Source organism: Anabrus simplex, chromosome 1, assembly GCF_040414725.1.
Source record: "Anabrus simplex isolate iqAnaSimp1 chromosome 1, ASM4041472v1, whole genome shotgun sequence".
Lineage (NCBI taxonomy): Eukaryota > Metazoa > Arthropoda > Insecta > Orthoptera > Tettigoniidae > Anabrus > Anabrus simplex.
In genome coordinates this window covers 1,771,566,822-1,771,594,107 of record NC_090265.1, presented here as the reverse complement: position 1 = coordinate 1,771,594,107, position 27,286 = coordinate 1,771,566,822, and the positions used below count along the sequence as shown (strand labels likewise).

The following is a 27,286-nucleotide window of genomic DNA, read 5'->3' as shown; positions in this document are numbered from 1 at the left end:
ATGGAATGAATAGAGCCCCCATCTAGCAAGGAGGATAGGAAGTGTGCCGGCTGGCGAAGCCTTTCGCACCCCTCCAGGGCAATGATTAATGAATGACAGATGAAATGAAATGATATTCGAGAGTGTTTCTGGAATTAAATATGACAGGGAAAATCGGAGTATCCGGAGAAAAACCTATCCCGCCTCCGCTTTGTCCAGCACAAATCTCACATGGAGTGACCGGGATTTGAACCACATAACGCAGCGGTGAGAGGCCGGCGTCTACCGCCTGAGCCGCGGAGGCTCCATCAAATTCTGAAATAAGGTGTAAAGGCACAGATGCGAGAGTAATCTGAGGATATCCAATTACTTCCTTCATTAGGTCCTTGCCTAGATAAAGCCGACTGCCGCTTTTCTCTCAATTCTCTTCTAGACTGTATTTCACGGAGTCGTATATTTTCTGGCTGCGAACAACCTTGCCGAGATTGGCAACTTGGTATACAACAGTTGAATATTTCGGGGAAAGAATCTGAAGTTTCAGCTCTATGAAAAATATACCTTGCACGAACGGAAAGAAACAAGTACCAACACCATAAAGTCACTTTTGAAATATCTATAAACATAACATGATTAATTCATTTCACAGTTCTATTCAAAATATATCTTGTACGAACGAAAGTGACCAGACACGTTTACTCTTGTACAAAATAACTCAGGTTTTCACACACATTCATGCACCAATAATACAGTGCTACACCTACACTGACAGCGAAGATTGTGCGTCTACTGCTGCACTCTTACGGCGATTTGGAGAACTATTGGTAGTCGCGCCTTCCTGTGTTAAACTAGTGACATAGAGCAGGCAGTATAAGAGGATCGAGACGGCGGTGGGATACCTCAAGAGAATTCGTATCTTTCCTAGTAGATAGCGCAAGAATCACACGGAGTAAAAGTTGAATAGCGCAGCTCTACCAACGTACTTCCAGTCGTGGAATTTGTCTGCGGTTTGGTGAAACGCATATTCCTTGCGGTGAATCTTGTGATTGGGTAGTGTGTGTGTTCGTGTTTGAGTCGTTATTGGTGTTAGTTTTTGTGAAGCTATGGCAGATGAAACCATGCAGAATGGTTCAGCTAACGGAGGAGATGTTCCAGAGATTGAATTAATTATAAAGGTAGGTGATATATTGCATTTCGGTAATTGCATGAATTTGATGGGCGTTTCTTGATGTTTTCTCAACTGTCTTCGTCCAACGGCTGGGCGCGTAAAATGGCTGAAGATCTATCCTGTCTCTTGATGTAAATGTTAAACATCGCTTTTTAAAAAAAATCATGTGTTGTGCGAGGTTTCTTGAAATGCTCTTCCGGAATTATTGCTCCCATATCGAAGGTTAAGTCACGAACAACCTGACAATATTGCGAGATCAGACAGCGGAACCTCTTCCGGCTTTCATTTCTTTTATTTTTCGTCGATTTCGTGGGGGTTTACTTAGCTACGAAACTCTTGGATTTTAGTTTGTAGTTGTACACTTGTAAGTAAGCCTAGTAGCAGTATCCTGTTTCGTTCTTCTCATATTTGAATTGTAGGATTCATTAACCTTACGCAGGTATTAATACGAAATTCTGTTGTTTCGAACAAGATTTGTATCTTATCCGTCCAGCAACTTTTTTTTTTTTACCTCTGCTAAGACAATTATTGTATTAAGGGTTTTGTCTCATTTTACCTGAATCAAACGACGGTTTTCTGTGGTCATTGGAGGAAACTTGTTTTTGTTGACTAATTAAGACCACCTGTTTGGTAGAACTTTCGGGTTTCTAATTAGTTTGGTACACTTTTGAGTTAGGTACAGATAAAGTTGATGCCCTCCGATAGCATAGTATTTTCTTTTGTTACATCTCTCCTCTTTTATTCCGTAATTATTCAATGATGTGCCGCGTCTATGCAATTATATTTTGAGAAGTAGGGCATTTGGCGCTTACTGCAATGTATCTCTCGGTGTTTTCCGGCATGAAATCTAGAAGTCAGCTGTAACCATTGTGTGTTGGGCACATGATTCTAGTTTTGTTCAGTTAGTCTGAAAGCGAGTCTGCAATATAGAAACTGGTGCTTCCTTGTGAATTGCTCTGTGTAGCTTGAATTGTCTGGTGTGTTGTGTGTTGAGAGAAGATTTAAAATGTAAGTCACCAGATATTCTGAAAATATACCTTCTTTGGAGTTTGCATACATTACCCAGCGCCAAGAAAATATTCAGAATCTTAACGACTGATTGTCCCTGATCCTTGGTGTAAGGAACAGAACTACACTTATTAACCTATCCTGTGTCTCCCTCCGAAATGACTTCCCATTTTGTGGAGGAATTGTATCCCTATTTTCGGTCTTGGCTACTTCAATATCTCTACTCGGCATATTTTATTCATTAATGATCACCGTTAAGTATCAACAGTGACTTTTGTTGAGCCACACCCTCCTGGAATAGGAGAGCAGTAACATTTTCAGTGTCTTATTTGTGCCTACTTTTATGATGGTCGGGATAGTTCTTCCAGGGATTAATTGCTAAACTTATATACGAAAGATACTCATTACTGCTAACGTGGTCAGAGGTGCGAACTGTTGCACATCTGGATTTGGTCCTGTTTTACGGCCAGATGCCCAGATGTGGAGTGGCGTTTTCTTTGTTACGTGTTTTTGTGGTTGGTAGTGTTGCGTCAATGTGAAGAGTATAGTGACAAACGCATATCCTGGTCCCCGAGTCTGGAATTAACCAAACACGATTAATAATCCCCGTTCCCGCCGGGAATCGAACGGAACCGAAAGCCTCTTAACCTAAGGCACAAACGCTGAACGTTCAGCCATGCACCTTTTCCACATTGTTTTCTGTATTTATCCTTGGTGCAAAGTATTAAAGAGAACTCCGGCAGCGTGTTCTTCAGTGCCGAGCTGCCAAAGGGTATCTGTCACCTGTCGACTGATGGGCACTTACTGATCACACGCTCATCTTGCTGACTGGCTGCTGGGATTGAACAGAGCCCGATCTTAAAACTTGATAAACTTGGATTTCGATCAGTTACGGATGATATAACTAATTATCTTAAAACGAATACTAACCGCAAAATATAACCATTTCAGATCTTCCAGTTAAACCGGAAGCCTACTCGTGAGTTGGTAGATTTTCAGTTCGGATGTTTTAAATCTGTTAGTTTTGAAAAACCAAGGGGCGGGCTGCAAATGGAAGCTTCAACGAATTAATTTGCGCTTGATCTTAGATACGAAAAGTCTTGCTGAATGTTAGTGAGACATTTTAAATAGTTTGCAAACATGAATTGTTTTTCATTCATGCGTTTTGTGTAAACTTTTGGTAGGTAGACATTCGATATAAACAGGTGCTGTTTACAACAGTCTGACAGTGGAACTCAACTTTTGAGCATATGTTGCGTTTCGCAGTCTTAACAATATTTGTCAAGACCCTTTTCATTAGGCGGACGCAGTTGGTATGCATTGTGCAATTCTGCAACTTCCAGCGTATTATTATTATTATTATTATTATTATTATTATTATTATTATTATTATTATAGCTGCACTCTTTCTGAAAAGGCGGCTGATAATCTCGTTGACTCTTGTCATTGTTTTCCATATAGGTGTAGGCTACTTTAGAATTCTGTGGCTGGGCGAGTTGGGCGTGCGGTTAGAGGCGCGCGGCTATGAGCTTGCATCCGGGAGATGGGTTGGAATCCCACTGTCCGTGGTTTCCCATTTTCACACCAGGAAAGTGCTGGGGCTGTACCTTAAGGCCACGACCGCTTCCTTCCCACTCCTAAGCCTTTCCTATCCCATCGTCGCCATATGACCTATCTGTGTGGATGCGACGTAAAGCCCCTAGGTTGTGTATGGTCCACCTGTTCTCGGGGACAGGTGGTGTGTGAAGTACAGATACCGGTGCTCCCACAGGAGCTCCTCTGTCGGTCTGTAGTGTTTTTGGACTGTAGTGTGTTTATCGCTTGAATTTATAAAGTTTTTAAATTTCCAGTATAGGTGATTTTTGCTGTATTTGTAATTAGCTAGGACAGTGCGAGTGCTGGCCACCCATCCAGTGGATGACCATTCCCAAAGTTGCTTAACTCTGTATGTGTTTGTTCTATCTGTATGTGTATGTTGTAATTTATCATGTGTGTGCCCAGGAAGACTAATATACATTCATTGAGCATAACTAGCACAGCAGCTACTTGTATCAGTAAGTGGTATTATTGGATAGTCACCTATCCAAGTGCTAACCACGCCCAATGTTGCTGGTCTGTGAACAGTGAGGCTGTTACCGATGTTCGCAGCGACGACCACTTTCGTTAAACACGAGTTTACGTTGACGTGGGTGTGCGGATTTTGATTAGCATCGTTAATATGCAGCATTTGTGTGTGCACCGCCTCATCTCCGGGAACCAGTGCTTCATCTTTTTAGTGTTAGAAGGTCGTTTGTTGTTGAAGATCAGTAGCTAAGGAAGTGAGAACTGGACATGGTAGGTTTTACTTTCTTGGTGGGGGTTGGGGTATGTCTGGTTAGGTTCGTCAGGTCTCGGCTACTCGATCCACCGAGGGGGCCCTGAGTTGGACTGAATTTGGTGTTTGAGTAGGTTGAGGATGAGCAGGAGAAGGTTATTATTGGGTGGGTTGGTTAGAGGGGTGGGGTTGGTAAGAAGAGGCGGGGTGTGTTTGGTTGTGCATGTGTTACAGTCGGCTTTGGATAGGTGTTTTTGCGATGAATTTGTTTGATTGCCTTCTTGAAATACGGGCAGCCAGGGAACGACGCTGCGTGATTGCCGTGGCAATTAGCGCAGGTCGCCTGGTCGCGTGGCAACTTGCATTCAGGGTGGTGGTGAGGCCCACCACACCTGTTGCATCGGGTCTTATTTTTGCACCTGGCTGCATGGTGATTTACTTTAAGACAATTGTAGCAGACAGTGGTTAATGAGGGGTGAGGTGGTCGAGGTTGAGATGTGGTTTTGATATGTGGTGCGGGAAGAACGAGTGTTTTGGCATTTTTTGACTGTTTTGGTTGGTTGTGCTTCTGGGGTGGGTTATTTTTTATTATGGTTTGAGATGTTTGTGATTGGGTAATGATCCGGGTTGATTGAGTTTATTTATTGCTAGACGGGGGAGGGAGTTGAGTGTGGGTATCGGAGGCTATGGGATAGGCTTGCTGAGATTTAACTTGGGTGCCTGGAGTTGTTTGGGATTCTTGCTGTTGGAGTGGCTTGTGTGGGGGTGCTTGTGGTGGGGTGGGGATGATTGGTTTGGGTGGCTTTCGGGCGACGTAAAGTCAATAGCAAAATAAAAAATTCTGTGGAGTTCTGACCTTCGCTACTGCCATGCATGCTGGCTCGTCAGTGGGGGTTATAATGTAAAAATATCTTCGAACTCTTGTAACTCTACTGTACTTGTTAACCACTCTATGTCGAGTTGTGATATTGATTATGTGAAGTGAGTTCGCATGCTGCAGTTGTTGGACAGAATTACTCTGGAATCTCCGATTTCTCTTGGAACTTTCATTTCAGCAAAATACCACAATTCTTCGGAATTACATACGTAGTTATTCCTGTGGCCGTTTACTTGCTGTAATCTGATTGAAGAGATTTTTTTAAGAAATCTGTGATGTAGGTAGTAGTTAGTGTGATTAGCTGCCACCCCCAGAGGCCCGGGTTCGATTCCCGGCTCTGCCACAAAATTTGAAAAGTGGTACGAGGGCTGGAACGGGGTCCACTCAGCCTCGGGAGGTCAACTGAGTAAAGGGTTCAATTCCCACCTCAGCCATCCTCGAAGTTGTTTTCCGCGGTTTCCCACTTCTCCTCCAGGCAAATGCCGGGATGGTACCTAACTAAAGGCCACGGTCGCTTCCTTCCATCTTCCTTGTCTATCCCTTCTAATATTCCCATCCCCCACAAGGCCCCTGTTCAGCATACCAGCTGAGGCCGCCTGGGTGAGGTACTGGTTTTATCTCCCCGACCCAAAGACTCACGCTTTCAGCCACTGTCCTTGAGGCGGTAGAGGTGGGATCCCTCACAGAGTCCAAGGGAAAAACCAACCCTGGAGGGTAAACAGATTAAGAAGCAGCATTTCAGAAATGAGGTGACCGGGCGAGTTGGCCGTGCGGTTAGGGGAGCGCAGCTGTGAGGTTGCATCCGGGAGATAGTGGGTTCTAATCCCACTCTCGGCAGCCCTGAAGATGGTTTTCCGTGTTTTTTTATTTTCACACCAGGCAAATGCTGGGGCAGTACCTTAATGCCACGGCCGCTTCCTTCCAACTCCTAGGCCTTTCCTATCCCATCATTGCTGTAAGACCTATCTGTGTCGGTGCGACGTGAAGCCACTAGCAAAAAAAAGGGGGAGGGGTGTACGTTTAAGACTTGTATCACTGTGATGCTTTGGTACAGTTCCACATACTGGTACCATCAAAACAAGAAATTTTCCAAAGTTGTAAATTTTACTCCTTTGATTTTTTTATTTAAATGCATTTATTCATGCAAAAGCTGCCCCGGTGTCCATGATCTTTAGGGCATCTAGTCCCTATGGTCTGACACTGTGTTTAGCGGGTTCGAGTCCCGTTGGTCGAAAAACAAAATCACTATCAGAATGTTGGCTGGCAGGGCAGGAGAAGTGGTGGTTTACAGTCTCTAATCATTAGAGTGTGTGCCAAAAGCCTGGATTTAATTGCAAACCTCTCTGCAATGTTCAGATGGAGTGAGGGTCATATGATCCTGTTGTAATTCGTTCTTCGGATGGGGACTTGAAGCCCCGAGCAGAGCCCTTGGTGCTATTCAGTAGTAGGCTAAGTGCCGGCATCGGGTTTCACCCTGCCCCTTCCTACTATCATATATCACGTCAATAGTTTCATCTCGTTTAGTCCTCTGATGAGGTTGACATCAGGAAGGGCATCCGGTCGTAAAATCTTCCTACGAAAATTCGTCTTGCTTCATATCTGACCCCGTAGAGAAACAGGGCAAAGGTTGGACATTTATTTTATTTATTTATTTATATATGTATTTATTTATGTATTAATTTATTTAGGACTAGCAATTACCCGCGGCTTCGCTCGCGTGGATTTCGTAATTTGATCAAAGTAATCGTTCCTCGGCATTGTACTAAGACATCATTTGAAAATTACTAAAGTATAAAAACTCGCCCAAAAATTGAATTTCATTTACCCAAGAAATTCTTTGTAAACCATATTTGTGGTATTACCTTTTGGGGCTAAGACGACCATGCGACATGGAACTGTACATGTGAGAAACAGTCTCTCAAGTCGAAAAATTAAATACATGTTTCTTTATTTTTAAAGGAGATCCCATATACCTATTCCCACATCTGTAACATCTTCAGTTTTTGAGATATGCATGCATATAAAAGGAATTCAACTCACTGATGAGTCCTTCCTCCATCCCCACCCCCATCTAGGTATATTTTCCGAAAACACTAATACATGTTTATTTTTAAAGGAGATTCCAAATACCAACTTTCACGTCTGTAACATATTCAGTTTTTAAGATATAGGTATCCTCATTAAAAAAATCAACTACTTTTCACTTCTTTCACCCCCCATTAAGTGCCTCCTCCGAAAGCAAAAAGGTACATGTTCCTGTATTTTTAAAGGACTTTCCAAATACCTACTTTCTTGTTTCTAACATGTCAAGTTTTTCACATATAATGTAGATATACCGGCACTTATTTTAAAAACTCGCCCGCTTTTCCAATTCTTTTCAGCCCCTTAAATGGATTTTCATGAAAACAAAAAAAAATACGTGTTTCATTATTTTTAAAGGACATTCCAAATACCAGTTTTCATGTCTGTACGTCAGTAACACCTTTAGTTTTTGAGGTAAATGTATACTCGTAAGAATAATTCAACTTCTTCTTCATTTGTTTCCACTCCTCTCCCGCCTAAAGTGGACTTTCCGAAAACAATAAATACGTGTTTCTTTATTTTGAAAGGAAATTCAAACTATCAGCTTTCACGTCTAACAGCTTCAGTTTTAAATATAAAGTATCCTCGTAAACATATTTCAACTCCTTATTTACTTATTTTCAACTCCACACACCTTGTGTCGATTGCCCCCCCCCCAAAAAATAATGCGTGCTTGTTTACTTTTAAAGGAGATTCCAAATACTAATTTTCACGTCTGTAACATCTACAGTTTTTGAGATATAAGTAATCTCATTAAAAGAATTCAACTCCTTTTTCACCCCGGCCCGTTAAGTTGATTCCCCCACCCTCCAAAAAATGCATTTTTCTTTATTCTTAAAGGAGGTTCCAAACACAAATTTTTACGTGTGTAACCTTAAGTTTTTGAGATATAAGTTTCTCCATAAAAAGAATTAATTTGTTCACTTCTTTACCCTCCCCCTTAAGTGAACTTTCCTAAAAACCAAAATACTTGTTTCTTTATTTATAAAGGAGCTCTCAAATACAAATTATTTCGACTGTAACATCTTCAGTTTTGAAATATATATATATCCTTATAACACTGGAATTAAACTCCTTTTTCACCGCCCCGCCCCAAATTGATTTCCCCCACCAAAATGCGTGTTTCTTTATTTTTAAAGAGATTCCAAATACTAATTTTTACGTCTGTAACATCTACAGTTTTTGAGATTTGAGTATCCTCATAAAAGTAATTCAACTCCTTTTTCACCCCCCCCCCCTTCCTACCCGTTAAGTTGATTCCCCCTCCCTAAAAGTGCGTGTTTATTTTTTAAAGTATATTCCAAATACCAATTTTCACGTCTGTAACATCTTTAGTTTTTGAGATAAGAGTAACGTCATACAAAGTATTCAACTAATTTTTCTATTAATTCTCCCCATTTAAGTGGATTTTCCAAAGACTAAAAATTACGTGTTTAAATTCCAAATGCAAATTTTCGTTTCTGTAACATCTTCAATTGTTGAGACATAAGTATCCTCGTGAAAAGAATTCAACTCCTTTTTCACTCCACCCCCGTCCGTTAAGTTGGTTTCTTCGCAGCAAAAAAATGTTTATTTATAAAGGAGATTCGAAATATCCCCCCACTAAGTCCCCTGTTTAGCATAGCAGGTGAGGCCGCCTGAGCGTGGTACTGGTCATCTTCCCCAGTTGTATCCCCTGACCCAGAGTCTGAAGCTCCAGGACACTGCACTTGAGGCGGTAGAGGTGGAATCCCTCGCTGAGTCCGAGGGATAAACCAAGCCTGGAGGGTAAGCAGATTAAGAAAGAAAGAAAGAAGAAGAAGAAAAAAGAAAGTAAATCTCAAATCAGTCATGAGTTTCTACAACAAACACTGTTAAAAATAAATCGAATGTTGTGATAAATTTTATGGTTATTTTCTACGTCACTATTATTATTAACAAATACATCGCAATTGGGAAATATCCCGGTGGCAATGCTCGCTTACAGTAGTGTGATAATAAAGTAAAGACATACTTACCCAACAACAACAACAACACGACCACAATAAGCCGTTTCATGGAAAGAAAATATTTCTAGGAATACTACTAGTTTAACATTCTAAATCCAGCATCATAATATACAAATTCACACACAATTTAAGTATTTCCAGTGCTTAACACTACGGCTGACAATACTCTAGGTTAAGCTTACTACTAGCTTAACATTACAATACCGTCATAATAAACAGAGAGATGAAAAATTCGCCTAGTCAATACTATGTATTAAAAATGTATTTACATTTCACACCTTAAAATATACAGCACATGTTTCGAGAAATATGTTAATTCTCTTCTTCAACTAAATAGGTTAAAATCATATATTACATTAAGACCTAACGAAACAGGGAGGCCCCACTAAGAAAACTAAAACTGTATTTGTACAATATGACACATTAAAAACTGATGAATACTAGCGTGGAAGTAAAGTCCATCTTGTCATCTCCGTATAAACAGGACATTAGGGGGATGTCTATGTAGATAAAACATTGAGCACTGTGTCCGACTCGTTGGCTGAACGGTCAGCGTACTGGCCTTCGGTTCAGAGGGTTCCGGGTTCGATTCCCGGCTGGGTCGAGGATTTTAACCTTAATTGGTTAATTCCAATGGCATCATTTCATTCTCATCACGACGCGTAGGTCGCCTACGGGAGTCAAATAGAAAGACCTGCACCTGGCGAGCCGAACCCGTTCTGGGATATCCCGGCACTAAAAGCCATACATTTCATTTCATTCGAAATACCAGTTTTCACGTTTGTAACACCTTGGAATTATTTGGTTTATATATTCTCATACAAATAATTCCAATAATTTTTCAATTCTTTCAACCTCCCTCCCCTCCCCCGTTAAGGATTTTTTCAGAAAACCAAGGAATGCATGTTTCCTTATTTTTAAAGTAGATTCCAAGTACCGATTTTCACGTCTTTAACATGTTAAGGTTTTGAGATATACTGTAGATACGCTCATTTTAAAAATTCACCCCCTTTTTCAGTTCCCCTTAAGTGGATTTTTCGAAGAAAATATTTATGGTTTCTTTAGTTTTACAGGAAATTCCGAATACCAGTTTTCAAATCTATAATATGTTACGTGTCTGAGATAATTTGCAGATAGTCTTTTTTTTAATTCACCCATTTTTTCGCTCCTATTCACCCCGTATTCATCGGATTATCCCAAAACGCACAAATACGTGTTTCTTTATTTTCAAAGGAGATACCATATTTTAATTTTCATATCTGTAACATCTTCAGTTTCTGAGATATAAGTCTCCTCATAAAAGGTGTTCAACCCATTTTCCCCCTTTTTCACCCCCCCCCCCTTATTGGAATTTCCTGAAAACAAATATAATACGTGTTCCTTTATTTTTTAAAGGAGATTCCAAATACCAATTTTTACGTCTGTAAACTTTCAAGTTTTTGAGATGTAGATATCCTCATTTTAAAAATTCACCCCCTTAGCGACGGAATATCCAAAAATCCTCCCTTAGCGAGCATCTACATGTTAATATGAATGTATCCCCAAAATTTCATTTCTTTAAGTCCAGTAGTTTTGACTCGGCAATGATGAATCAGTCAATCAGGACAAGTTATTTTATATATATAGATTGACTGATAGACCATTGTGCATTGAGATTTCTGAAAGATTTTACTACTAACAATTGTTCTCTTTCTGGTTTATGTAAGATCTTGTATTGGTTTTCAGATATACACTTGTTGGAACCTTTTTACTCATATTTTTAAGACAAACAAACTTTATTCCTTTTTTATTGTAGAGCTCAGCTTTGGTACCAATTTTGTTCCCTTTCGTATGACCTGAGATAAATGCAGTCATCATCATCATCATCATCTAAAGGCCTCGCCTTGTCGCTGCAACCATTGATCTCTTCTCTCTGCGATCCTTTTCATCTCTCCATAACCTTGGCATCCCATCATCTCAACTACCTCTTCAATGATCTTCTTCCGTGGTTTCCCTCTGCCTTTCTTTCCCATCACCTTGCCTTCGAACAAGTTCTTTATGAGGTTATTATGCCGGAGAATGTGACCGAAAACTGATGCTTTTCTCCTTTTTATCGTTGTTAATGCAGTCATATGTATGTTGTTATAATTGCTAATTAACAAGACTAGAAAATGGCAGCTTACAAGGAAAGGTACTATAGTGGCGACTTTGAACCTTTTAGATAAATTGCTCTTTCTATCCATATTTTGAGACTGATAAGTAATCACTCTTGTCTTCTTGCCATCGTAAATTCTTTGCATCCTTTTATAATAAGAATAATTTCATGGTATCGTCACTAGACACTTTTACACCAATTTTTTAATAGTTAGCGCAGTTGAAGAGGTGACTTATTTATGCTACACATACTGTCATCCGTAGCTCTCCCACTAATAGTTTTAAATGTTGACATAATCTTGTACATTACTTCCTGTCCATCTCTGTAGTCAGGTCAGGATGGTAATTAGTACGATTAATTCTGTTGTACTTTTAGTTGGATTGAATGCAATGTCCAAAAGGGAAGGGAAGGAATACAGCTTGTTTTTGCAAGGAATGTCAACCGAGCTCATATCATTGTTCTGAAACTGCTTGACGATTACAGAAAGAAATTAACATGACTGTGACCATAGCCACGGATCGGCAAGGGTACTTGACGGCATTATCCTTTCCTGAAATTATCGGAGTTTTTGGCAAGTGGCCGATCAATCTTATGAAATCTCAATGGAGCGCACTGAAGTTGCAATTGTGAATACTTTGGTTAGCGGAACGTACCCGTGCAAGTCTAGACAGCAGGGACTACGCAACACAGTCACTGCATTTTAATTTTACCAGGAGTATTAACCTGATCCTTCCACATGTATGTATGTATGTAATGTATGTTTAGTCCTCAGCCCGAAGGCTGTCTTTGTAGTTAGAAGAATAGGACTTGTTTGACCAATTTGGGGAGGAAACTGTTGCTTCTGTTAACATTTGTGTTATAGGGTTTCTTAAAAAAGAAAATCATTTGTAATCTGGCACACGCGACTGAACTTCTGTGGCAGCGCTGTGTTGCACGTTTCTGTAGATGTAGACTGTGCTGAGACTTGGAAGAAGGCATGGCCCTAACCTAATTCCCCAACAAAGTTGTCAACTGTAGTTTCCCTATTGAGCACATGCCGGTGCCTATGTACACTTCCTGACACAAAAAGTGATTGGCTGAGTATTTTTAAGTCTCCTAGTGCAACTACGTCTTAAAGGAAGGAGCGCATTGTCATTGGCTAGTTAATACACGAAAGTTTAACTACAGTAGTAGCATTAATACTAGACACTTTATTGAAATGTTCATTCATTATAACATCAGGAAATGTACGTAAGTTGTGGTACACTAAATCAATAAATTATGCTTTTATTTGTTATGATATTATACTTAAATATTTTATATTTTTCAAAAGTGGGATATGTTGTATTTTTTATTAAAAATAAGTAAATAGATATAACTGACAACAATGAAAAAACTTCACTATTTTACATGTTTTTGCAGATGTAAAACAAGTTTGTCATTTGTTTTGTTCTGACAAATCAAACAACGAATGCATGTTATCACTTTTTCCAGTAAGAAAAAGCATTATGATCGTTGTTGTAACGGTAATGGTCAGCAAAACGGTGTTGTTGAAGTGTAAGATTTCTTTAAAGTGAGCTGATTGAGACGGAATACAGTATTGAAAACAATGTCTCCTGTACCGAAACGTGCTGATTGGTCACAGAGTAAAAGGAGTAAGGCAATAACACTCCGTGAAGGAGGTTATACTTACGAAGAAATAGGAAAAAGGTTGGGCGGAGGCGCTACAAAGTCGGGTGTGAGGAATGTTTGCAAGCGGTATGAAGAAACTGGATCTACCAAAACTGCTCCAAGAACTGGCAGAATACCAATATTGACTGATCAAGACTGTCGTAGAATCTGCCTTCTTTCTCTACAAGATCGTCTGCGTATGTACCGCAAAAGATATAAATGCCATCTTGCAGACTTCAGAGGTTGAAGTTTCAGATCGAACGGTAAGACAGAAACTGGTTTGCGAGCGAGGACTCCAAGAAAGAAGCCTCACTGAAAAAAGGTAGGGGCAGAAACGTTTGCAATGGGCTTGAGCACACAAGGAGTGGACACAAGAAGACGGGGCTAGTCATTTGACCAAGATCAGCATCTTTGAAAGCGATTGAACAAAGTTTATTCGTCGTCGACCAGGCGAAGACTTGTTCTGAGTGCACCACTGCCACTATGAAGCATCCCCTCAGTGTCATTGTGTGGGGCTGCATGACAAGGGATGGAATTGGACGTGCAAGTGTCACAGGGCAACATTAACGCCAAAAAGTACCAAGAAGTCGTCTTAGTGTTGAAATGAACTCTATCCATGATTTGTTTCAAGGTAACAACCATCAGTGCATCTTTTAGCGAGTCATTGCGCCATGCCACAGCGCTAGAATCAATAAGAAATGGTTTGCTGGCCATCACATTAGTGTGCTTCCTTGGCCTGGCAACAGTCCCGACCTCAACACAATTGAGAACTTGTTTGCAAGGCTGAAAATTTTATTTCACAAGGGAATCCCAGTAACAAGAGAGCTGCTAGAAGCCATCGTCAGTTCATGGTTCAGAGTGATCAGACCAGAAGATCTCAGAGATTTGGTAGACTCGATGCCGCGCAGAATCGAGGCAGTGATTAAATCAAAAAGGATATCCCACGAAATACTGAGAAACTTTGCAATAACACTTGTACCCAATAATAATTTGTAATTTTCTGAAATTGTTGTGTTGTATTTTATTTTATTAAATTTGTATAGTTTAACTTAGATTTTCAACCAGCGGACATTAGGGCAGGTTTCCTGAAAATTTGTAGTAAATTACAATGTATATTTCAACTAAAATAAACTCCTGAATACCGTATTCAATCAATCACTAAAATGTGTCCAATATTACTGCCACTACTGCACACTTCGCCAATAAAGGAGTATCGTCGCCATAAGACCTATCTGTGTCGGTGCGACGTAAAGCCCCTAGCAAAAAAAATAAAAAATAAAAAAAAATAAAGGAGTACACTGACTTTCAAAACGAGTTTAAATGGTAATAATTGCTTAAAATGATTATCCCAAACTCTGCTAGTCGTCTAACATAATAGAAGAATGCAACTGTATTAGGCACATTAACATTATAGAGTACCTGTTGAGTATTCAGTCCGAAGGCTGGATTGAGCTTATAAAGAAGTGCCATCAGCTGTTATCGATGGCCTAAGTGTCGCTGAAGAGGATTACGAGCGAAATGCGTGATGTAGTTACCCGTGTATCCATCTGCCAAGCCCACTAAAATGCGTACACCAACCCGCCCTTTGAGCGATAGTTTCATGCCATTGGTAACAGGGACTCTTTATTATACATAAGGACTAATGTTACTAGCATAGTTCGTATGTCAGTCTCATTTCGTCACCCCTATGCCCAAACCGCGAATGTGACAGTGCTCTTCCTATCGCTTATGTTCCTGAAGACTGGTCACGTCTCCCAGCCACATATTGATATACAGTCCATCAAAACAATTTTCGTTGAGTTCATTTTCGTATGCGCGTGTGTAAAGGAAAATGAACCTTAAATATATCGTAATCTGGAGCGGCTAAATATGTCATACAAACGTACATTCCTGCAATACGGTACAGTAAGGTTCATTTTTCTGTACACATCCGCCTAGGAAAATTAACTCGACGAACATTGTTCGGAAGGACTGCATATCGATCTGCGACTGGGAGGCGTGACCAGTCTTAAGGGAAATAATGGATAGGAAGAGCATTGTCACATTAGCGGTTTTGGCATAGGAGCGACGATATATCGTCACATCCATGGATGGGACTGAGACAGGTCAATGGAAGTAACAAATTTGATTTAGCCCATATCAGAAGATGTAGTGCTCTGAAAACACTAGGTCTTGCCAGCAAATGCACTGGTAAAGAGTAAGGAAAGGACTATTTTTATTTCGAAATACCATGGCCGGAGTCATGCTATATACAGTTTGGCATTTATTTATTTAATTGTATGACTTTTACATTAATACAAAGTGATTGAAAATAAGTTTACAAATAGACATTTAAATCGTGTAGCCAGTTAACAGCGTTAGGAGTAAGATCATTTATATCATTAAGGCATCCAGGATAGGAACACGGATGGCAGCGATGGATAATAGGCGATGCTCAATAGTCTCACGTTGCAGAATCCTTACATCATCACGTATGACGACGGTAGTTTGATCGACCGTGACCGGTTCTGTCTGTTGAGACAGTACCACTGCTTTTTTGGGTGGTCACTATCCTTCAGCTTGCTCGTCGTTTCTGCGGCATGAACGGGTATTCCGCAAGTCTTACTTGACTCTGAACTTCCATACGAAAGTCTTTTTTTTTATGCCAGTAAGTGTACTTTAGTAGTGAATAAAATGCCTAGCATGTATTCCGTCCTAATTCGTTCAGTTATGTTACACCATTTGTTTCGATCTTCATCAGGTTTCGAAAATATTCAAAGATGCAGTGCCTGGGTGTTCTTCAATATAGAAACTTACTCTGGGGGCAGCGTCCGCCGCCATGCTGTACGGTTCGACTAGTTTCTCGCTCCGTATGCTGTCTTTTCTTTCCCCGAATCTTCAAGTTCATACTGGAGGGAAGGAACGCTGTACACAATTGACTAGTCGATGGAACCACACGTTAGACCATTTCGAGGCGAATGTCGGGCATGGTTCCCAGTCCTTAAATCGGTTACAAATAGACTCCTAGATTGGCCTACGCACCTACCTTTGCCTCACCGATTCTCAGACACGCTCACTTCGAACACGAAGTTGTTGACCACAGTCAAGGGCGCCCATACACGGGGGCAAGGTAGGGCCGCGGCCCCCCTCTAGCTCTCAGCGAAAGGCAAAAATCTAATGTATTCGGGTGTTTTCCTTTCAAGGAAATGATTTAAAAGTCAGTATTACGTAGAAGAGATATTACCGTCTCCCACCAATAGGCAGGCTATACCGTGGATTATTCTACCGCAGAATACAAGTCGCCATTTATCTTCCAAAATATTAAACATACTACGAACCCCCAGGTCTAGCCCTCCCCACCTATAAACTGTCATATGGGCGCCCATGACCACATTTTTCTGTGCCATTGATTTCTGGACATATGATTTTCAACACATTTTTGCAAATCTTCCATAGTGATTTTTTGTTAAATTTCAATGAATATTCCTGTGAATATTTCAGTGAATATAACTTTCTGCATTGATTGTTTAAATAAGTCTGCCGATCGTTTCACGATGTATTATCACTTGTATTATAAAACCGGTTTCAAGTGGACAGTAGGTTGAAGCATCTCACTCAATAAGAGACCTGGCCGACGCGGCTCACTCTCGTCGCTGATGGCAATGGAAAGTAGTAGTCGTTTCGATTCCCGTACGTGGTAATTTCGATGGTCATCCTAAGAGTTTTGTTACCGATTGTTTTTGTACTGTGGATGCGTGCTGTATTCTTACGCACCCTCCTTGCCAGTAAAATGCTGTTAAATTAAATTTGTCCCCGATCATTACATAAGTTAGTGGGACGTTGTATACAAGGAACTCGATATACAAAGCACAACATAAAAGTTTATTATTTGTAAATCTTTACACAGTATATACCAAAATGGAACGAAAACTGACTTAATGCTTGAAGCGCTGTACGCGTTAAATAATGGCCGAAACTAGTAGACTGATGGTCTGTGAAAGAAATACAATCATATATATTAATATTCATATGTACAATGCTGTCTATCTTGATAAGATAGGAAGCTTGAAGTAACCAATGTCCGTGATAGCTGATGACTATCTGTAGTTTGTAGAATTATACAGGTAGCAGAATATTAGGCCGAAAATGGAGAACTTGCAGGGAACTTGTGGTAAAGTTCGTGAGTAGCAGAATGCTAGGACAGGATGCATGTCGGTGATACGGGAGGCAGGATATTAGAGGCGAAACATCTCGACCAGAATTAGTCCACCTGTTCAGAACAATTTTTAAGAGGGTACCTCCGTGTCTGACATACGGTGTAGTCTGATCGCTGGACACTGTGGGAGTGCCTTCAGTGGAGAAGACGTCGCCCGATTTATATTCGCTGACTGACGTCACACACGATTACGTCAGCGCGCTGCAGTCTGCACCTCGTGGTATCTAGAAGCGTCGATTCTGGGCGGGTTGCGGAGCTTGCAGGTGGCGGAGGACACACACAACAGACGTAATATCAGTAAATTACAAATTTGATGTGCATGGACTGTAACATAGGTGTTACTGTACCAAGCCATCTTTAGCGTGCCAAGGTATTAACCGGGCCACATTACACCCTCCAGGTCCACGAAATAAAGCTTGTCTTGAGCTATACAGCGTACTATTGACATTAAGACTATTGTGGTACGTCGTAGCTGTAGCGGCGATTAGGAATTAAAAGTGGGGGTGAGGGGCAAAATGTACAGACAATAAAAAGTACCTTTACCTCTCTCGGCGAATTTCCACAGAGTGGCAAAAGTTTTACCTACCTAGTGCGGTAATAATAGTTTTTGAGATTTTGATTCAATACTAGACCTATAGAAGTAAACTTTCACCAAAGGAACAATATTGCACATGTATTACAACTAAATAGAACTACGGCATGATTATGCAATTAGAATAATATACTATTTGACAACACACTAGGAAACAACGGTACTTATACTAAAGAGGATGACGAATGCGAGCGGCAAGCGGGTGAATCGTAACTGTGTGCACGTGATCTTGGCAAAAAACTATACCCCTGCTGCCCTTTCTCACAGCACATGCAAAGTCTCCAATACTTAACTGTGGTGCTATACAAATCGGTTAGCTCCGACGAACGACATTTTGTGCGTATTTCCGCTAATAGTTAAATAAATTAAAGAATAAGCTGATAAGACAACAGGGCTTGTACAAATTGCTTTAAGAAACAATTCCTAGTTTCAGTCGGCTAAGATGGAATACAATTGTAAAGTTTTCTCCACAAAGTGGGGTCGCTATTCCCTCTCCCACCTCTAGGGACACCAAGACCTTGACGTCGGTGTGGGGGCTTGTGTACTTGTTGATCTCGAGTGCTGCACCAACTCAGGGTTTCTTATGCTGGATTGGCTTCGGTGTAGGTGTCTGTGCTCTTTAGATTTCATAACTATTTCTACCCTTCTGTTCTTACCTTAAATTTCATTCCTCTTCCTGTCTAGCCAACCTCTCTGCCTCGGGTAGAATAGCTTAGTTTGGAGGTTTCATCTTCCCCCCAATCGCAAGTTTCGGGTCGTGGCGAGGTGATGCATGGCTACTTGGAGAGTAGTTCCTAGCGGCTCACCCCAATCACAAGTTTCGGGTCGTGGTGAGGTGATGTATGGCTACTGGGAAAGTAGTCCCTAGCGACCCCCCTCCAGATACCGGGCGCCCGCTGGAGTATATAGCCTTGCCAACGGTCGACATTTTATATCCCGGGTACTCGTGGGACTATGCATGGGTTTTGAGTTTGTTTTCAATTCGTCGAAGGCTACAGGCCTTAAAACTGCGTCTTTTAATTGTACGGCAAAGAAACGTAAACGTTTCAACCGAGCCGATGCTTTGTTCTATAGGGAAACGTCTGAGGAAAATCTGCCTCGATTCCTGGTTGCCTCCAGAGTCGATGGACAGAGCTTCCTTCCAGAAAATCCTTTTCTAATTAGTAATGCTGTGGAGGATATTGTTGTTGGAGAGGTTGATGAGATACGGAAGCTGCGAGACGGCTCTGTACTTATCAAGACCACTACAGTTGTACAGAGTTAGGTTACTGGATGCTACAATGTTCGGACCAGTACCTGTTAATGTGGAAAAGCATAAGTCCCTGAACTCCATTAAAGGAATCATCTTTCTCAGGGACTTATTCAAAGCCCCTGATGATGATGATGATCATCATCTCATCCGAAGCCTTGCACGTCGGGGAGTTTCCGACGTCAAGAGGATCAAGAGGCGTGTCGGTGCCAATCTTCATGACACAGGTGCTTTCATATTCACCTTTGACAAACAGACACTGCTCGAACGAATTAAAGTTTCAAAATATACGCTGATATTTCGACCTTATATTCCAGCACCTATGCGCTGTTACAACTGCCAACGGTTTGGTCACACATCGCCGCGCTGCCATGGCTCAGCAAAATGTGGGGAATGTGGACGAGGGGTACATACCGCTGTAGAATGCACACCATCACCCGTGTGTGTAAACTGCACAGGTGAGCATTCCCCTCAATCCAAGAATTGTCCTATATTCAAGGAAGAAAAGATCGAGGAGATTAAGCCACTGGATAAACTATCTTAGCCAGATGCCCGGAGGAAATTTAAATCAATAGCCCCTCCGGAATTCAGTCTACTTTGCAGAGAAGGCAGCGAATGTACCAATAACACCAATAAGTTTTGTAGCAAACGCTCCCAAGAAACCATCAAGTAACAAGCAGACAGTTCCTCACAGCACCAATAACCAAGAAAGAACAATTCTCAACAAGAGCATTGGTAAACAAGTTATTGTCAAAAATGCCTGGAAAGGGCACTTCTCAGGCACCTTCGGGTGGGAAATCCTGTAATTCAAGTGTGGGGGGGGGGAATCACTTCCCCAAATACGGCTGGAAAACCTTCTTCCAGTCTTCCTACCGAAGCACAGGTCAAGAAGGTGGAGAAGGGAAGCCACAGCGCTCCCCTAAGAAGTTGAAGAAAAAGTGTTCTCCATCCCCATCGGGGATCAAAGCATCCCCGAAGAAGACCGGCAAACAATCTGCGGTTGTCCTTCAAAGAATAAGGGTAAGAACGAGAGGTCCCGACGGTCTCATGTTCGATCCCTTTCTGGGGAACTCGGTTCTCCCAGGAATAAGGCCCACCGTTCAAAGTCCGAGAACTCACCTCTACGGACGGCTCAGTCTCCAAGTCTCCCCCTGCTGAGGACACAATGGAGACTGAAGCCTTTATTATTATAGATGGTGAAGATGACATAACGGACACCTACAAAGACTGCAGAAATTGGCAGGTAGCTGACCGAAAGAAGGGCAAGCAATTGTCCTAATTTCCTATCGCTACCCATCCACACAGTGGCACTATTGCAGTGGAACTGCAGTAGTTATCACTGTCGCTTAGCTGAGTTAACGTCAGTTGATATCCGTCTATGCGGCCTCCATAGTCTGCCGACAGTAATCTCGGTTGAGACCTGGGCACGACACGACTATGAGAGAATATCGTCTTTATTCCAAAGACAGAGTAGCTGTGGATGGCGCGGCGACTGGGGACGTTTGTACCCTAGTTCGCTCCGACACCTTCAGCGAAGAAGTACCGCTTCGTACCGAGCTAGATGCAGTTCGCACTCCGTTACCAGTAACGACAACGGTGTGCATCGTGTACATTCCACCCGGCTACGATCTTGAAATGCGTGCAGTACAAGATTTGTTCGCTCAGATGCATCCTCCTTTCCTCATGCTGGAAGACGTTACACACTATGGGGTTCCCCGTCTTCCTGTGCTAGGTCGAGGATGCTCGAGCGACTGATCGGTCTGTTCGATCTTTGCGTGCTTAATACAGGGGAACCGACACATTTCAGCAGCGCACGTGGCACATTCTCACACATGGGTGTCACTTTATGCAGCCGTGCTCTAGTTCCCCTGCTACGGTGGCAAGTACACGGCAACCTCTGTGATAGTGACCACTTCCTGATAATTCTATCTTAAATCAATGACAGTCTGAAATACCCAAGCGCTGGTTACCTCGGCGGGAAAATTGGCCAGAATTTTCGAATCGCGCAGTGATGGCTGATTAAATGCTGGAGTCTGTTGACGACCACGTTTCTTCCATTACTACTGGAATTTTGGCTGCTGCAGAGGAAACAATTCCGTCTTCGTCCGGTATTCGTTGCCGGATACAGGTCCCATGGTGGACGCACGAAATTGCAGCAGCCATACGTGATCGCCAACGGCCTTTTAAGCATTATCGTCGGAATCCTACGATGGCCAGTCATATCACATTTAAGCTTTTGCGCGCGAAGGCCCGATTCTTCATTCGTGAAAGTAAGAAATCTACGTAGGAAAAGTATGTGTCTTCCATGACGGCACATACTTCATCACAAGTGTGGACAAAACTCCGCCGTATTGTCGGAGTAGAGAAAGTGCCCCTAGTCACCGGTATCTCCATTAATGGTGATATTATTACGATTCCTTCAGTCAGTATTCGGGAGATAGCAGGTTCGAACCCCACTGTCGGCAGCCCTGAAAATGGTTTTCCGCGGTTTCCCATTTTCACACCAGGCAAATGCTGGGGCTGTACCTTAAGGCCACGGCCGCTTTCTTCCCACTCCTAGCCCTTTCCCGTCCCATCGTCGCCGTAAGACCTATCTGCGTCGGTGCGACGTAAAACAACTAGCAAGAAAAACAAACCGATTCCTTCAGTCATTGCAGACCACATCGCGTCACATGTAGATACGTCCAGCTCTGGGAGATACGACCCTGCATTTCTACCAATTAAGCGCGAAGCAGAGGCACACAACGTGGTTTTCACGCAGTGGGAGTTACGGTGTGCACTCGCACTATGCAGAGACACGGCTCCTGGACCGGACAAAATCCACAATCAAATGCAGAAACATTTGAGTGACAGATGTCTCAAGGATATCCTCATCTTATTCAACAGAATATGGAGTGAGGGTGTTTTTCCATCTCAATGGCGTGAGGGAATTGTGATACCAATTCCCAAGCCAGGTAAAGATCCAAAACTGCTGGATAGTTATAGGCCAATATGCCTTACAAATGGTCTCTGTAAGCTATTTGAAAGGATGGGTAACCGGCGTCGTGTGTGAGCCATGGAAAAGGAGGGTCTCTTGTCTAACTACCAGTGTGGCTTTCGCTCTCATCGGTCTGCGACTGATCACCTGGTCAGAGTGGAGAGCGCCATTCAGGAGGCATTTCTCCGGAAGGAACACCTAGTCGCCGTGCGTTTTTGATCTGGAGAAAGCTTACGATACTACCTGGCGATATGGAATTCTCTCCACACTACACCAGTGGGGATTTCGGGGAAATTGCCAACATTTATTGAGAACTTAATGTCCCTCCGGCTCTCGAGACCGAGTTGGGAATGCGTTTTCTCAATATTACGTTCAGGAAAATGGGGTACCTCAGGGATCGGTACTGAGTGTCACGCTATTCGCAATTGCCGTCAACGGCATAGTTGCCGCTGCTGGGCCCGCAGTCGTTCCATCGCAGTATGTAGACGACTTAGCTCTTACATTACAGCTCCGGAAGGGTGGCGTTTGCTGAGAGACAGCTACAGCAAGCTATTAACCGAGTCGACAAATGGGCCCTACAAGCAAGTTTTCGATTTTCAGCGGCGAAAACCTCAGTTGTACACTTCTGTCGACGTCGGCTTGTGCATCATGAACCAGAGCTCCGCTTGCGAAACAGTGTCTTACCAGTGGTATACACCTGCAGATTCCTAGGTCTCCATTTTGATAAGAGACTAACGTGGCAGCCCCACATCCGTCAGTTGAAGTTTGCCTGCATGAAGAGACCTAACGTGCTTAAGTTTCTCAGCGACCGAGCTCGATAGCTGCAGTCGCTTAAGTGCGGCCATTATCCAGTATTCGGGAGATAGTAGGTTCGAACCCCACTGTCGGCAGCCCTGAAAATGGTTTTCCGTGGTTTCCCATTTTCACACCAGGCAAATGCAAGGGCTGTACCTTAATTAAGGCCACGGCCGCTTCCTTCCCACTCCTAGCCCTTCCCTATCCCATCGTCGCCATAAGACCTATCTGTGTCGGTGCGACGTAAAAAAAAAAAAAAAAAAAAGTTTCTCAGCGTCTCTTCTTGGGGGGCTGACCGTGCGGTGCTGCTACGATTTAACACGGCAACGGTCCTCTCCCGAATTGACTATGGAAGTGCGGCTTATGGCTCAGCATCAAAATCTATACGCTGAGCCTTTTAGACACTATTCACCATGGTGGTGTTGGACTGGCAACGGGAGCTTTCCGTACTAACCCCATTCCCAGCTTGCTCGCTGATGCGGGAGTTTCACCTTTACGGATAAGGAGGCAGCAGTTACTGTTCACGTACGCTGCCAAGATCCGTGAAGTGCCGCTACATCCAAGCTATCAATGCATCTTTAGTACCCAATGCCACCAGAGGTACCAACACCGGCCGATATCCACACGGCCGGTTGGGTTTCGAATTGTTAGCTTGTGTCGTGATCTGAATATCGATATCGGTTGTTGTCTTGAACAGACTTTCAGTGTGGTACCTCCGTGGTTAGTTTCGCGACCGGATATACGTCTAGATCTACTCCGTGGACCCAAGGTGAGCACGGATTCCTCCATTTATCGGAGGTATTTCCAAGACTTCGTTCACCAATATCCGGCCGCGAAACATATCTTCACGGATAGTACTAAAATCGGAGATAGTTGATTGCTCTTTCGTCACCGATGACATGACACGAAGATCACGCTTCCTAGTGTATGTAGCGGGTATACTGCGGATATTTACGCCATCTTATAGGCTCTGCAGTTTGCGCTGCGTGACGAAAGAAGCCACTTTCTTATGTGTACCGACTCGTTAAGCTCTCTGAAGTCTATTGAAACCGGTTTCTCGCAACACCCACTGGTGCTGCAGATTCATGACCTTCTAGCCAAGTTAAGTGATTCTGGCACTATTCGTTAGTAATTTTTCGGCCTAATTATTTTTTGTTTTATTTTGTATTACGTTTCCTAATTCCTTTGTTGAATAAATTGTTTTTATTTTAAATTTATTTTCCATTAATTTGTTCAGGGAGGATGATTACCTCGTTGTACTTCCTCTTAAAACAAAAATTCAATATCTTGAAGTGTCTTAGCTGCGCTAATTGGGGAGCTTACCACACGGTGCTGCTACGCTTCTATAGGGCACATATTTTATCCAGGTTAGACTACGGCAGTGCAGCATATGGCTCAACATGACCAAGCGTTCTTGCGAGATCGAATAGTATCCATCACAGCGGGGTTAGGTTGGCGACGGGAGCTTTTCGAACAAGCCCCATAGCTAGCCTGCTCGCTGAATCGGGTGTGCCACCTTTACACCTGAGGCGCCAGCGGCTCCTTCTGTCGTATGCTGCAAACTTGCGACAGTTGCCACTTTACCCGAGCTATCCTTGCGTAATCAACAACAGAAACCATTGGTTGTACGCCGCTTATCCTCGAGCAACGCGGCCGGTTGGAATACGCTTGGATAGCAGTCACAGATTGTTTAACGTACCTTCGGTTCCTTGCCTTGTCAGACAACCAACCTCCGTGCATAGTACGACGTCCTGAAATAATCCTGGATCTGCACACTGGCCAGAAGGAAAACACGGACCCTTCCGTTGTTGGCCGGTATCCAGGTTCAGTCGTCGTTTACACGGATGGCTTGAGAACAGATACTAAAGTGGGCTGTGCGTTCGTTGTCGACACTGATAGTTCCTTTTTGCTCTCCCGGAAACTTGTAGTGTGTACACAGCGGAGCTCTATGCCATCTGTGAAGCTCTGCGGTACGCACTGTCCCATGAGCGCGGACACTTTCTTCTCGGTACTGACTCCTTGAGCTCGCTACTGTCTATTGATACCTGTTTCCCTCGGCACCCTCTGATGCAGCGGATCCAGGACCTGCTGGCCGGGTGTTCGGATACCGGCACCAGAATATGCGGCTCCCAAGCCACATGGGTGTAGAGGGAGACGAGTTAGCAGATAAGGCTGCCAAGGAGGCAGTTACACTGCCCCCGTTGCCTTTCAAGGTTCCAGCAAGTGATATTCGCTCTCAGCTGAGACACCTGTTTATGTTTCATTGGGAGATGGAGTGGCAGGCCACTCCTCTTCCAAATAAGCTGAGAGCGATAAAAGGTACAACAAAGGTATGGGGGGGGACTTCCCTTCGGGCTTCTCGAAGGGAAGCAGTGGTATTATGTCATCTTCGGATCGGCCACGGAATACTAACGCACTCACATTTATTGAAAGGAGAACCCCCTGCGGTGTATACTTGCGGCGATCATCTTACCGTGGTACACATCCTTACGGAGTGCGTAGACCTGATGGGTCTATGCCGTAGTCTAAAACTCCCGCGTACAATCTCATCCTGCGCGATGACGAGCAGTCCGCAGACCTCGTCATCCGTTTTATGAGGGATAGTGGTCTTTTCTTATCGTGTGTAATGATGTCCTTTGTCCTAGTGTATTTGTGTTAACTGTGCTTTTTTCCTGTTGACTTCATTTTAGTTCGTGTTGCGTTATTGGGGTGTTATTTTAACGTGTAAGTTGAATTGTATATATATAATTGTATTCCAGGCAATGCCTTATTCCTTTGTCACATGTATTGTCTATTATTTTATTAGCAACTAGCTGATGTACCCGTGCTTCGCTACGGATTCTACATTGTATACAGAATTCTAGGTTAGGTAGTGTACATGTTGTGAGTAAGATTGTACGAAATTGCATAGCTCTTAACGTTATCGTAGAAACGCGACGGGGAAGTCACCAAACATCTTTTCCCATATGATGACTGAGTTAGGGAATTTTCACTGTAATGGTAGAGCCGCTTGCATACCATCAGTCATACTCAGGTTTGGAAGCTTTTATTATCATGGTAGACACTCACTCTCCACCGGCCCTTTTACATTTTCAGAAAGACTGTCTTAGTGGTTTTTCCAACTGAAATGAGCATACATTACAATGACGTCAGTAGGAATGGTGCGATAAAAAGCAATGCTTTCATATGAAATATTCGATCAGATGAAAAACCACACATTTTCTCACTTTTAATGAACAGGACTAAGCTGCCGATCTAACAGTCCAAAGTTCCCGAGCCCGGAATGACCAAGCCGCAGACAGCCGTGAGCCGTGAACACTCTTTGTCCCTTTTCGGCGGGGAGGGGGTCGAATAGTGGCGACTCCCAGGGCAAAAAATATGCCCTTTTACTAATCTGTTTCCTAGGAGTACCCGATGAGTCGGAAAATATGAATTCACTACACTGGCGGCGGAAAAATCTGACTGCCGGGCTGAGTGGCTCAGACGGTTAAGGCGCTGGCCTTCTAACCCCAACTTGGCAGGTTCGATCCTGGCTCAGTCCGGTGGTATTTGAAGGTGCTCAAATACGACAGACTCGTGTCGGTAGATTTACTGGCAAATAAAAGAACTCCTGCGGGACTAAATTCCGGCAACTCGGCGTCTCCGAAGACCGTAAAAGTAGTTAGTGGTACGTAAAGCAGATAACATTATTATTATTATTATTATTATTATTATTATTATTATTATTATTATTATTATTATTATTATTATTATTATTATTATTAAAAATCTGACTTGGAGGCAAAATTTTCCTCCAAGCCAGAGGAGAAACCCCCTCTTCGCTGGTAATTTGGAATAAAATGAACATAGAATTTAATGAAAATGTAGAGGAAGAAACGTCCTGTCTGGCCATGCTTGCCATGCTACGGTAACCGAGTAGACCGTACAGCCAGGGACTCGACTCCGAGTGTTGGGCAGCGGAAAATAACCTGACTCCCCACAAGAGCCAACGGCTTCGGGCGGATGAGCTCTTGTGGGAGGGTAGTGGGCCCCCAGCAGAGGAAATGCTGCTGAAATACCATTGAGCTGCAGCGTCTGTACCCCAGAGGGGCGGCTGCAAAAGGCGTCTGTTCTCCAGGTTAGGGGCGGCCTAATTATATGCTGGCAGCAGCTATAAAATGCCCTCAACGACAGACGAAGCGACCCGTCGGTTGGGGAATCATTTGTCGCATCTATGGCTACGTCTCTTCTAAATTCGGAACATACTAGGGCGTCCCCTCAAAGCGACGCGCGCCACTTACG

General features: G+C 42.9%; 1 protein-coding gene across 2 annotated transcripts in view; it reads left to right on the top strand.

The window, feature by feature from the left end:
- The first annotated feature begins 882 nt into the window (after positions 1-882).
- Clic (chloride intracellular channel protein 5) overlaps positions 883-27,286 on the top strand; it is a 357,007-nt gene continuing 330,603 nt past the window's right edge. The window contains exon 1 of one of the 2 annotated variants that reach the window (XM_067138611.2): positions 883-1,151. In XM_067138611.2, coding sequence (XP_066994712.1) covers positions 1,080-1,151 — 72 coding nt within the window. In that variant the 5' untranslated portion in view covers positions 883-1,079. The remainder of the gene's footprint in view (positions 1,152-27,286) is intronic. The other variant, XM_067138610.2, reaches the window with a different exon arrangement.